We start from the raw sequence: 13651 nt of genomic DNA on the forward strand, positions 1-13651 counted from the left end.
AATCGTAATATTGGGAAATCTCCAAATCGTTCAGGGAAATTTCATTGTTGCAACGCAGGTAGCTACAGAAGAAAGGACAGATAACTTATAGGAAGTTTAAAAAAGACTCTTAATAGAAGAACTCTTATAAACAAAACTCTTATAAACAAAAACTCCTAAAGACAAAACCTCTCATTTCCTAATAAGGAATGGAGGGGGAAAATAAAGATAAAATAAAATAAAAACAGCTAGCGTAAGACAAGATAATACTAATAATAATGGTAAAATAAACACTATTTTCTATTTGATTTCAGGACCATGTATATGGGCCTTAGGACTCCTGCTATGGACACAATCAATGGATATCTTTGGTGCATACTCTTGGTTGCAGGAAAAAATGCCATTACAAGAGAGATGGATGACTCAAACTGCACCGACAACCAGGGACAGGACTGATGTCATAGTCAATATATACAGAATATAGAAAAAAAAATACATTTGGACTAAACTGGACTAATTGGCACCTTTGTTTTGGAGTTTCTGTGCCTTAGTGGTCTTGCTTTGGTTTTCTTTTGTTCTCTCTGGTCCTGTTTTGTCTCATTTTTGTTAAATGACAAAAATGTATATTTTGCCTAACATAATATATCATTTGCATTTGATAATTTCTAGTAAAATGCCCTAATTGGTTGGAAGATTTTAAATGTGGTGGGTTCTGTGTTCTCTGCATATCGGTCTGTCTTACTCTGCAATGGCGGCAGGAGAAATCTCCTCCAGGTTCTCCATACTCCATTCCTCCAAAAACTCAAGGATGGGGCTTGGCTGGGACCCCACAGAGATGTACGCCATGAGGGCCAAGTTCTTCACCAGGCCCACAGCATGGCCCTAAACAGCAGCAACAGGATTAAGTCTGGTTTGGATCTGGTCTGGTCTTTGTGTAGTCCTGGTTGTGTTGTGGTTCCATACCTCGGGGGTCTCTGCCGGACACACCATCCCCCAGAGTGTGTTGTGGAGCTGTCGCGGTTTGGCCAGTTTACCATCCCGTCCGATGGGAGAGTTCACTCTTCTCAGGTGAGACAAAGTGGAAGCGAAGGTCAAGCGGTTTAAAACCTGCCGAACACACACAGAATTATCATCCCTCCTCTGTACCATATATCCACTGTCCTCCTCTGTACCATATATCTCCCCTGTCCTCCTCTGGACCATATATACCCACCTGCCCTCCTCTAGACCATAATATCCACTATACTCCGCTGGGCCAAATATCCACAGTCCTCTTTTGGACGATATATCCACTGTCCTCCAATGGAACATATATCCACTGTCCTCCAATGGAACATATATCCACTGTCCTCCAATGGAACATATATCCACTGTCCTCCAATGGAACATATATCCACTGTCCTCCAATGGAACATATATCCACTGTCCTTCAATGGAACATATATCCACTGTCCTCCAATGGAACATATATCCACTGTCCTCCTCTGGAACATATATCCACTGTCCTCCAATGGAACATATATCCACTGTCCTCCAATGGAACATATATCCACTGTCCTTCAATGGAACATATATCCACTGTCCTCCAATGGAACATATATCCACTGTCCTCCAATGGAACATATATCCACTGTCCTCCAATGGAACATATATCCACTGTCCTTCAATGGAACATATATCCACTGTCCTCCAATGGAACATATATCCACTGTCCTCCAATGGAACATATATCCACTGTCCTCCAATGGAACATATATCCACTGTCCTTCAATGGAACATATATCCACTGTCCTCCAATGGAACATATATCCACTGTCCTTCAATGGAACATATATCCACTGTCCTCCAATGGACCATATATCCACTGTCCTCCTCTGGAACATATATCCACTGTCCTCCAATGGAACATATATCCACTGTCCTCCAATGGAACATATATCCACTGTCCTCCAATGGAACATATATCCACTGTCCTTCAATGGAACATATATCCACTGTCCTCCAATGGAACATATATCCACTGTCCTTCAATGGAACATATATCCACTGTCCTCCAATGGACCATATATCCACTGTCCTCCTTTGGACCATATATCCACTGTCCTCCTTTGGACCATATATCCACTGTCCTCCTTTGGACCATATAGCCACTGTCCTCCTCTGGACAATATATCCACTGTCCTCCTCTGGACCATATATCCACTGTCCTCCTCTGGACCATATATCCCAGGGGTGGGCAAACTACGGCACGTGGGCCACATCCGGCCCACAGGGCCTTTCAATCCGGCCCGCCAAGCTTTTTTTCATCTTTTTTGCCCTCAGGCATTTGTCTGCACTTTCTATCCTTAATAAATATGACGTGAAATGAATTAAATAATAGATTCAATAGCCTATATTTGACAGAAAAAGGATTTTTTTTTTTTTTTTTTTTTTTTTTTCACACCAATGATTGCGGGCCGGCCCTCCGCTACTTGCCTGGATTCGAATATGGCCCTCGGAGGAAAATAATTGCCCACCCCTGATATATCCACTGTCCTCCTCTGCACCATATATCAGTGTTCTCGCTGAGGGCTTTTGGCATGGCGGCCCGCCATGCTGCCGCCGGCACCCGCCATGCTCAAAAGATGCCGCCATGCTGCCGCCAGCACCCATCATGCTCAAAAGATGCCGCCATGCTGCCGCCGGCACCCATCATGCTCAAAAGATGCCGCCATGCTGCCGCCGGCACCCATCATGCTCAAAAGATGCCGCCATGCTGCCGCCGGCACCCATCATGCTCAAAAGATGCCGCCGGCACCCGTCATGCTGAAAAGATACCGCCAGGTATTAAGATAACTGTGCGCGTGCCGCGGGCATTTTAGCTGCGCTTGCGCGTTCGGGTGCCGCGAGCGGCGCGGGCGCCGTGGTGTTGTTTACACGCTCCTCGGGGGGCGCGCTGAGCGGAGCGCCGAGCGGGCACCCAGCGTCGCGATACGCTGCTCCTAAGTGGCGGAGAGTGATCATATTGGCTTTCCATATTGAGGGCGCGAGCACCAAAATTTTTTGGTGTCCCACCACCATCCTCAAACACTGATATATCCCCCCCTGCCCTCCTCTGTACCATATATCGACTATCCTCCTCTGTACCATATATCCACTGTCCTCCTCTGTACCATATATCCCCCCTGCCCTCCTCAGGACCATATATCCCTCCCTGCCCTCCTCAGGACCATATATCCCCCTCTGCCCTCCTCTGGACCATATATCCCCCTCTGCCCTCCTCTGGACCATATATCCCCCTCTGCCCTCCTCTGGACCATATATCCCCCTCTGCCCTCCTCTGGACCATATATCCCCCTCTGCCCTCCTCTGGACCATATATCCCCCTCTGCCCTCCTCTGGACCATATATCCCCCTCTGCCCTCCTCTGGACCATATATCCCCCCTGTTCTCCTCTGGACCATATATCCCCCCTGTTCTCCTCTGGACCATATATCCCCCCTGTTCTCCTCTGGACCATATATCCCCCCCTGCCCTCCTCTGGACCATATATCCCCCCTGTTCTCCTCTGGAACATATATCCCCCCTGGACCATATATCCCCCCTGTTCTCCTCTGGACCATATTCCCCATTGCCCTCCTCTGGACCATATATCCCCCCTGCCCTCCTCTGGACCATATACCTTACCTGTGACACTCCGGCCCTGGCTTGATGGGCTTTCTTTACGTCTCCCCAGTTGCCTGTAGCCAGTGAATACTTGAGCCCGTCTGAAATGATGCGAGTTTTGATGGCCAGCTCCAGGTTGAAGTCTTTTCCTCTGTCAATGAATTTCTGAGCGTAGATTCGAATCTCCTTCAGTAAATTCTTAAACATTCTGTAATTAATTAAATATATATTACTATAAAGAAAAAATATATTACAAGTAAACACAGCAGTTATTACAAATTAAATACTGCAGTCATTTATTTAGAAACTGTTACCATGTTAAGAATGTGAGTAATGGCAAATATGCCTATATGCCTTTAATTAAAAAAAAAAAAAGGTACAAAAATGAATGTCTAAAATTGGCCTTAGTTTTTTTTAACTGGTTCTTGTTTAGTACCAACCCTCTGAAGAGGAACGCAAGAAGAGGTCCAGCGAGGTCCAACCTCTTGTTTCCATAATGATCCCTGTCATCGAGCTCTCTGCGCCCCAGAGCTGCCAGCAGGAGGCGGTGTACCATGTACCTGTGGACAGGGGGGGGGGGCAGGGGGGAAGTGCACGCGTCAGAGTACAGCGACAATAGCCCAGTCTCATTCCTTTCTTTGCCACCTACTCCAGAGCGCTCTGGACCTCAGACGGAAGGTTCATCTTCCAACAAGACAATGACCCTAAGCATAACTCTGAATGTCCTTGAATAGCTCGGCCAGAGCCAAGAATCTTATTTTCGCATATATTACAGACTTGAGCAGAGGTCTGAGTGGGGGAGAAAGACACATGGTTTTGGGAAACACATGGAGGAAAGAAAGGAGAAGGTTTTGTGGACGTTAGAGCCGTGCTAAAAGCGATGCTAATGTGGAGCTAACAACAAAAAAACAAACTTGATGATGCTCTGAGGAAAACATCCAAACCAGTGCAAACCTGGATAGATCAGGAGCCACTGGTAAAAACACAGGTCAGTGTAATAAAGTATGAACATGACAAAGGACATTGAGAAAGATGTAGAGGAAAACGACAACGGTGAAGTTTCTTCACCCATTCTCTGCAAAGGCAGTTTTGAGGGGCATAGTAATTGCCGTCGCCTCGGCCAAAAAGAAACACGGCAGGAAAAACCTAAACAATTTACAAACAAGCTAAAGCTTTCGGAAGCTAAACATGCCGAAAACAAGGATGCTCAAATGCAACAGGAAAATCAAAAAGACAAGGGGTTAGATATAAATATAATGTGCATATGTATATATGCTAAAAGCAATCCATTGAAATATTAAAGCATGAACTTGGTGATAGTACTGACCCGAGGAAGTAGGCCTTCTTGGTCTCACAGAAGTCACTGACTCCCACATGGGGCAGCATCTCCTTTTGCAGAACCTCCTTGGCGTACTTGATCCTGCGTTCTTTGGTGACTCCAGGCTTGGCTCCTCGGGAACCAATGAAGTTCAGAGCAACATTCTGCTCCTGAATCACAAAGGCCTCGTCAAGAGAGGGCTTCACCTGAGCAGTAGAGAATAGGGATCAGCGGTAGATTGACGGCCCAAAGCTCCGATATCCTATGGTCAATATTCAGAATTCTACAACTAGTAAATTTATTTATCCAGGAAAGTCCCACTGAGACTAAGAATCTCTTTCAGGGGACTTTTAAGAAAAAAAGTGACATGTTTTTAATGGTAGTGGTAGAACCCTGCGTAGTCGAAGAACATGCTAAATCCACGCAGAGAAGCCCTGTGCCTTAAGCTGGCAATTAGGGTCGCAGTTAATAAACTGCAAAGGCTACAATAATTTAAAGGCGCAATGGACGATTTTTCGGCGATTTGAGAACACTGATACAACACACATGTGCGTTTGTTTATTAGCGCGACGGATCGCATCACGGATCGCATCGCATCTCTCGTCTCCCGTAGATTTCCGTCTTCTTCTGAGACCGCTCGCAAAATCTTTCTCCGTCTTCATTTTGTCCCGTGCACTGAGGGAACTATATTATGATAGATCAATGCGCTTTGACACGCGGAAAGGTAGGTGCGTTTTATGATTGATACGTGGCAGGACTAATTGGCCGTCCACGCCACGAGGAATAATACTCAGATTTGGGCCAAAAGAATCGTCCATTCAACCTTTAAGATAAGATCAACTTTATTGTGCCAAAGGGGAAAATTGTTGGGCTACAGTGCCGCTGCAGGCTACATATGGAACAAAAGCATACAATTCTTTCATAATAAGGAGCAAAAAGGAGAGTGCTGCAGTACATACGTATGTAAATAAATATTATTAAGTGACTTAGGGCCTCATTTATCAAGCATTGGTTGACATGTAAAAGAGCCAACTGCGTTAAAATTGTAAATGTCAATTACGTCAGGAGGTATGGATGTATGGAAATGCAAAATGGGGCATTTTCAGCAAGCACAAAATTTGATGGAGAGAAAAGGCAAATGAAGAGGTATAGCGAGTGCAGTCAGAAGTGCAGTCAGATTTACACAACAAATACTGTGATACGTAGAGTGGTTGGAGGACACGGAGGGCGGGATGAGGACACGGAGGGCGGGATGAGGACACGGAGGGCGGGACGAGGACACGGAGGGCGGGACGAGGACACGGAGGGCGGGACGAGGACACGGAGGGCGGGATGAGGACACGATGAGGACACGGAGGGTGGGATGAGGGCGGGATGAGGACACGGAGGGTGGGATGAGGGCGGGATGAGGACACGGAGGGCGGGATGAGGACACAATGAGGACACGGAGGGCGGGATGAGGATTACGGAGGGCGGGATTTACGGAGGACGGGATGAGGATTACGGAGGACGGGATGAGGATTACGGAGGGCGGAGGGCGGGATGAGGATCACGGAGGGCGGGATGAGGATCACGGAGGGCGGGATGAGGATCACGGAGGGCGGGATGAGGATCACGGAGGGCGGGATGAGGACATGTATATGGAGGACCGAAAATGTTAACGTATACGAGTCGTGCAATGCGTTATTTGTCGGTGCTTTTGAAAAGAACGGTCGGCGAGTCGGCGAAATATTAAAAAGATAAAATAATTTGGCGTCATTTTGACAAAATGCTGATTTTTTTTTTTTTTCAGTCTGCTAGTTTTATACTGGGTCGGTCGGGTTACGGCAAACAGACATATTCTTATGCTCGGCCTAAACGACTAATTAACTTGTCAGAACGAATTAATTTGCGTTCATGTCACTCACTTAAATTACGAAACTTCATGTCGAGTGAGACCAGTGATCCCTGGTGTTTTGAGCTGTAACTGCATTTTGCAATTTTGTCATTTTGCAGCATTAATGTGCCGTTCACGTTAGCTTCTGTGCCATTGCAGCCTTTTTTTCCATAATCGCGTTCCTCCGTATTTTTTCCATGGATTTTGTTTCCATGGATGTATTGGCTGTTTCAAAGCACAACAGAGGAGAGAGCAGCGTATTTTAAACGTACGAGTGTCAGTGGGAAGCAAAAAGCACAGAGGAACTCGCGAGAATGAAACAAAGTATGCGATGAGGGAGCGAAGACACAGAGGCTAAAGTGAACGGCACACGGAGCTAGTTACAGCTCAAAACACATCGCTCTCTCCTCTCTTGTGCTTTAGATGCTGCAGGTCTGAGCGGAACAAGATTTATTGATATTAAATATGTCAATTAAACGAATCATGGAGGCAATAAAAAAAAAAAAAATCAAAGCTTTTTTGTAATCGAATTACTCCATTTACTCGAGTAATTGTTGCAGCCCTAGTTTCCTCTCTCCGCTCCGTCTCCTCTTCTCGCTAAGAGCTCAGACACTTCATGTCTGCCGTCCGTCTGTGTCACAAGCTGCTCTCGTCTGTCCCTCCTGTGGACTAAAGCTGTTCACTGTGACCCCAAAGAAATATCTATCCAGGATTTATCCGACACTTTATTCCACTCATGTTTGAGTTTACAGGAAAAAGCTGTTACACGCAAGTCAACAGCACAGCGCCGGTGCTGCGTTCAAAACCTTTTTCCCTTGTCTGCTTTGTAGTCCCGACAGCTTGGGGTGACACATCTTTATGCTAAATGTGCTCAGAAACAGACCTAAACTAACTCCACATTGTGTCCTGCAGAGAACAGGGGCTTGTAGGCTGTAATTTCTCACAAAAGTATGTATGCATGTATCTACTTATTAGCATCAGGCGCTGTGCTGACATGCCTTTTTTTTTCTTCACTTTCTATCTGCTAAACCCTACAAGTGCACAAGCACTACACAATAAAACTGAAACACCAGTTCACTAAAACAAGCCTCTTTTATGTAGATTTACATTGCTACAGTCTTAATTAGCCACCTATTGACCTAATTCTGCCCCCCTGACTTTTCCCTCTTTTCCCACCTTATCGCCACTGTTGTTGTAATGGCACTTCCGGTCCAGCTGGAACTTTGGTTTAAATGTTACAACCTTCTATGAAGTAGATTGATTTGTATAAAATATCCAATGTTCATGTGACCAACAAGTCAACAATGCACAGATTCCCTGGACGGCCCGAAAACAGCTTTTTAGTCTGTGCAGAACTTATTTTCTCTGGAGGTCGGCAGCCCTATGTTCACTAATACAATTGGAAGAAGGATTACGTCGTATGGCGGCGCCCGGACAGGCTTCTGGAATAAGGTGAATAGGCTTGGAAAAAATGTATTTCACTTTAAAAAGATACAAATATTTATATTGTACATCAAGATATGAGAAAATATATTGATATACATTTTTCTCCATATTGGCCTGCTTTAACCGGCACTGCTTTCCTCGGTCTTCTCTGCCCATCACATAAAGAGTAGGACTTTACAGCCTGTGGGCGCCTACATTCCACAGGAATGTAGACGAGAACCAAATCCTATGTGCAACCATCAGGTGAGAAAGAGTTGCAAAAGTAAAACCAGCGTGTTGTGCTGACATCCACCTACGGCCCATAGACTGGTAAATGGACCTGGCCATTCAATCTGCACGATCTGAGGCATAGCAGTGGGGGTGAGTTTTTGAATAGGTGGGCAAGATCTCACTTTAGATGGGCAATGCACACCACCACAAGACAGTGTTTGCCTAATTACTTAACAAGTTTGCTGAACATCAGATCAGGACGTTCTTATTTTACATTCTCAAAACGGAGCTAGGGAAAAAGGATTTCAGCAACTTTGCCCCGAAGTGCTCTTGTTTTACATGATTTTATCCCATTTTGTATTTGTGTGTTTTTAGGCATCTGTTAATTAGGCCCGAGCGCCACAAGCTGGCGAGAGGCCTATTAATCTCGTAAGGCCGTGCGAAGCACGGCTGCGAAAGTGCGCACGAAATCGAGCGCGAAGCGCTCGCCCACTTCCAAACACTCACTAACGCACTCCTTCACTCATGCACGCCCCGTGCATACTAATTAGTAGGAGGAAAATGAACATTACCGTTGTAAACGGGCGAAGCCCGTGCAAAAGTGCGCACTAAACGAGCACTTTACATGGGGATGACAACCGCCCCATATAAAGCACTCATTTGCGATAAGTAGCTCACGAATACGTTCCCCATCTCTTGCATGTTCCGTGCATATAAGCATGTAATGCAAAACTTGAACAGTATTACTGTATAGAGGGCCAAAAACACAAAGTGGGCGGAGCCCACTCAAAATTAACGAAAGTACCCGTCAGTGACCAGGGACCCACACCATGAGGTACCGAAAATGTATAGTTTATGATATTTGAAAAATGGGAAACATTGTTTTCGCATCGGAATATTTAGGCCCGAGCCCCAGCAGGGCGGAGGGCCTATTGCTCCCGCAACGCTGCCAAAGGCAGCGTTGCAACTGTCTGACCAAACATGCGGGCGCACAAATTTTTTGAGATACCTTTTACGGTCTGTGTGCGGCGCAGCCGCAAAGTTGGACAACTTATTTTGGGATATTGCAGATCTAAAAATCGCTCCCATTTGATCAAAACCAGTCCGATTAGGACCAAATTTGAATCAGTTGTTAAAACTTTGTAGTTTGGACCAGTTTAGGCTGACAAAATTGAAATGGCCGCGATAGCGCCCCCTACAGAGTGACCTTTAAATTAACATTGAAGGTCAAAAATTAGTTTTACCAAAATGTTCTAAACTTTACCCAAAATTCTATTTTGCCGTCCCGATCAAAAAAGCTTATCAGACAAATGCCTTAATTTTTACGGCGTAGTCGTAGCGATGACAGAAACCTCCCATGTTATCCCTATGGGAAAACCACAAAATCTCTCAAATATCCACATTTTTATGTTTCACACTTTAACGAACTCCTCCTAGTGCGTTTTGCCCAACAACCTCAAAATCGGTGTACGTCCTCTAGACAAGTGGGGCATCTAAAGTTATCCAAATTTTAAGGATAACTTTTACGGTCTCTGTGCGACGGAGCCGCAAACGTTTCCCAGAATTCTGACTATTTGGCCTTCAGAGTGGCCTATAAACAATAGAGTTTTTCCAAATGACATGATATTTTGAACAAAATTCTAATTTGCCATCCTGATCATAAAAGTATGAGAGCCAAAGTCATATTTTGTACGGCGTAACCGTAGCGATGACAGAAACATCCCATGTTATCCTTATGGGGAAATCACCAGAACATGTTTACACTTTATACTTTCACCAACTCCTCCCAGGGCGTCAGCCCTATCAACGTGAAATTTGGTGAGACTCATCTTCAGGGGTGGACCATCAAAAGTTATCCACATTTTTATTCAAAGAGTCACGGTGTCTGTGCGGCAAAGCCGCACATTTTGCCAAGAATTCAAAATAAAATAGCTTTTTGATGGTAAAACAAAGGGGAGAAGATGTGACAGCGTCACAGATTCAGCAGTAGGCGTAATAAAAGGACAATTGGGGCGCGTTAGCGCCCCCTCCTCTTGCGGCGTGGCGGCGGTGTGGCGAGGGCCAATCATTGCCGCTTGCGGCTATATTTGTATATTGTTTTTTTGTTTGTTTTATTTTCATTTTAATCATATCGTGTGTTTGTTTTATTTGCATTTTGTATTTGACAGGGTACCAATGAAAAGGAGAGTTTATCTTATTTGGTTTCCCCTGTATAAATAAATAATAAAAATAAATGAAATAAAAAAATCAGCTTTACATACATGAATGTTTATGTTTTTTGTTATTTTTAAAGATGCACTCTGAATGGAATCCTAATTCACAATGTTTCTCAGAAAATAGAAAAGGAAATGGTTCAGCGTTACCATCTCCATCATCTCGGGGTCGTCGAAGTCGTAGATGATATGTTCCAGGATGTCTCTGTCAGACACAAATCCCAGCGCTCTGAACACGATGATGATGGGCACTTCCTGGCGGATGTAGGGCAGAGTGGACACGATCCTCTGGCCAATGGCACTCTTCTTAACGCCCTGCAAACACACACATACAGTGATGAGTAGAATGTCATCATGCACCACTTGGCTCCATCCTGGTTCAGTCCTCACCTGTCCTCCACGTGCCATCATGCTGACCCAGATTGTACTGGTGGGTCTGGACGAGTTTTCCAGACAGGAGCGGCACTCTGCTGTGTAGGCGTACTTTGAGTCTTTTTTGGCAAAAACGTAAACTGTGTTGGTGGCCATCTTCTCCTGAGCGATCAGCACCTGGACAGAGGCATCACAAGACTGGGATTAGACCTGAACTCCCACACAGCACTCATCATCCTTTACTCATGTACGGCGTAACCGTAGCGATGACAGAAACATCCCATGTTATCCTTATGGGGAAATCACCAGAACATGTTTACACTTTATACTTTCACCAACTCCTCCCAGGGCGTCAGCCCTATCAACGTGAAATTTGGTGAGACTCATCTTCAGGGGTGGACCATCACACTCTAGGATTCTCCACTTCTGCACTTTTATTCACACCCCTCAGTCTCTTTTCTCTCTTCCATCTGTCCCATATTCATCTCTTCTTTCCCCACTTTTCTCCCAGCTACCTTTACTCTTCCCTCTCTCTCTCTTTTTCCAGTGCCTCTTCACCTCATTCCCTCACCTTTTCTCCATTTGGCTGTCCTCAAAAGAACTGGTCGGTGGTGCCCCATGCCCCCACTCGTCTTGCGTAAAAATACATAAATCTCCTGCATGAAGTCACTTGAAACTGAAAATCATTAAGATCATAATCATATCGTTCTCATATAATTTCTTGCTTCCTTGTGTATTTCATTTGCAACATTAAGATTCAGTTGTAGTCATCTGGACACTTTTTACAACGTCTCACCTTTCATCCAAGAGTAGGAATGTGTACCGGTGCGCTGGATCAGTTCTGGACTTGTAAAAAGTCCAGTTTGGTTCAGATTCGGTACTGGAAAATGAAAATCTAGCACTCACATACTATATCCTTTTCGTTCTAGACCGTCTTAAACCTTCCACAGATCGCAAAATTCACGCTGGAAAAGACGTAAACACTGCCATGCATCTGAATTCCAGAAGTCTCGCAAGTTGTTGAGCCGAAGAGCGTCGAAGAGAACCGAAAAGCGCGTGCTGTGTAACACAATGGAGGGAGGAGAGCTAAGGCAAGAAGCAGGAGGAGGAGAGAGGAAGTTGTGGTTAAGCTCAACCTTCATCATTTAGCGTAGTTTTGGCCAGTATATTTTATTTTCTAAAATACTCAGCTGTATTAAATGTCTAGTTAAACAGCAGATTTTCTCTCTCCTTTTTATATTGCACATTTGTGTATGATAAACAATATTAGGCTATTAATGAAAGCCTACATTGTGTTTCTATAGCCTAACTATGGTTAAACAAAAATAAAAACCTGTTTAATACTGAAAATAAAAATAATAATAAATTATACAATAAGTTAATAAGCCACGTTGCTTGTGTTATGCCGTTATAACATTATGCAAATATGGCATGGGTTTAGGTCCGGACTCATTAGGTCAGAACCTGAACCTCTGGATTTGAATTTGGACTTGAACCTGAACGTGGGGTTAGGTCCCTGTCCAAGAGTCATTCTCAATCTGCAGATTTATGCCACTTTGGGCTGTCCGGCCCACCAAGTGGAGCCTCTTGATGATAGATGTCTTTTTCTATCCATTTGTTTGCACTGTTTTAAGTTTCCACGTTCCCCATAACAGCCCTGTAATGGGCTCCTCATCACTGAGGTGTAGCTGACTAGCATCAGAATGGCCAGGGCTTTCTCCTCAGCCCTCTCTCCTCCTCTTTCTCCTCAGCCCGCTCTCCTCCTCTTTGTCCTCTTTCTCCTCAGCCCGCTCTCCTCCTCTTTGTCCTCTTTCTCCTCAGCCCGCTCTCCTCCTCTTTGTCCTCTTTCTCCTCAGCCCGCTCTCCTCCTCTTTGTCCTCTTTCTCCTCAGCCCGCTCTCCTCCTCTTTGTCCTCTTTCTCCTCAGCCCGCTCTCCTCCTCTTTGTCCTCAGCCCTCTCTCCTCCTCTTTGGCCTCAGCCCTCTCTCCTCCTCTTTGGCCTCAGCCCTCTCTCCTCCTCTTTGGCCTCAGCCCTCTCTCCTCCTCTTTCTCCTCAGCAAACTCTCCTCCTCTTTGTCCTCTTTCTCCTCAGCAAACTCTCCTCCTCTTTCTCCTCAGCAAACTCTCCCCCTCTTTCTCCTCAGCAAACTCTCCCCCTCTTTCTCCTCAGCAAACTCTCCTCCTCTTTCTCCTCAGCAAACTCTCCTCCTCTTTCTCCTCAGCCCGCTCTCCTCCTCTTTGTCCTCTTTCTCCTCAGCCCGCTCTCCTCCTCTTTGACCTCTTTCTCCTCAGCCCGCTCTCCTCCTCTTTGTCCTCTTTCTCCTCAGCCCTCTCTCCTCCTCTTTGGCCTCAGCCCGCTCTCCTCCTCTTTGTCCTCAGCCCTCTCTCCTCCTCTTTGGCCTCAGCCCTCTCTCCTCCTCTTTGGCCTCAGCCCTCTCTCCTCCTCTTTGGCCTCAGCCCTCTCTCCTCCTCTTTGTCCTCAGCCCTCTCTCCTCCTCTTTCTCCTCAGCAAACTCTCCCCCTCTTTCTCCTCAGCAAACTCTCCCCCTCTTTCTCCTCAGCAAACTCTCCCCCTCTTTCTCCTCAGCAAACT

At 45.6% G+C, this 13651-nt stretch overlaps 1 protein-coding gene across 1 annotated transcript in view; it reads right to left on the reverse strand.

Annotated features, from left to right (window-relative positions):
* polr2b (RNA polymerase II subunit B) overlaps nt 1–13651 on the reverse strand; it is a 66131-nt gene that overhangs the window by 28257 nt on the left and 24223 nt on the right. The window contains exons 6-12 of the mRNA XM_072459600.1: nt 11078–11236; nt 10838–11002; nt 4952–5148; nt 4065–4184; nt 3646–3832; nt 943–1086; nt 722–861 (exon numbers count right to left, since the gene is read on the reverse strand). Coding sequence (XP_072315701.1) covers nt 722–861; nt 943–1086; nt 3646–3832; nt 4065–4184; nt 4952–5148; nt 10838–11002; nt 11078–11236 — 1112 coding nt within the window. The remainder of the gene's footprint in view (nt 1–721; nt 862–942; nt 1087–3645; nt 3833–4064; nt 4185–4951; nt 5149–10837; nt 11003–11077; nt 11237–13651) is intronic.

This window comes from Eucyclogobius newberryi, unplaced genomic scaffold (assembly GCF_026437365.1).
Source record: "Eucyclogobius newberryi isolate DKJ021-1_F unplaced genomic scaffold, fEucNew1.0.hap1 SCAF_24, whole genome shotgun sequence".
Classification (NCBI taxonomy): Eukaryota; Metazoa; Chordata; class Actinopteri; order Gobiiformes; family Gobiidae; genus Eucyclogobius; species Eucyclogobius newberryi.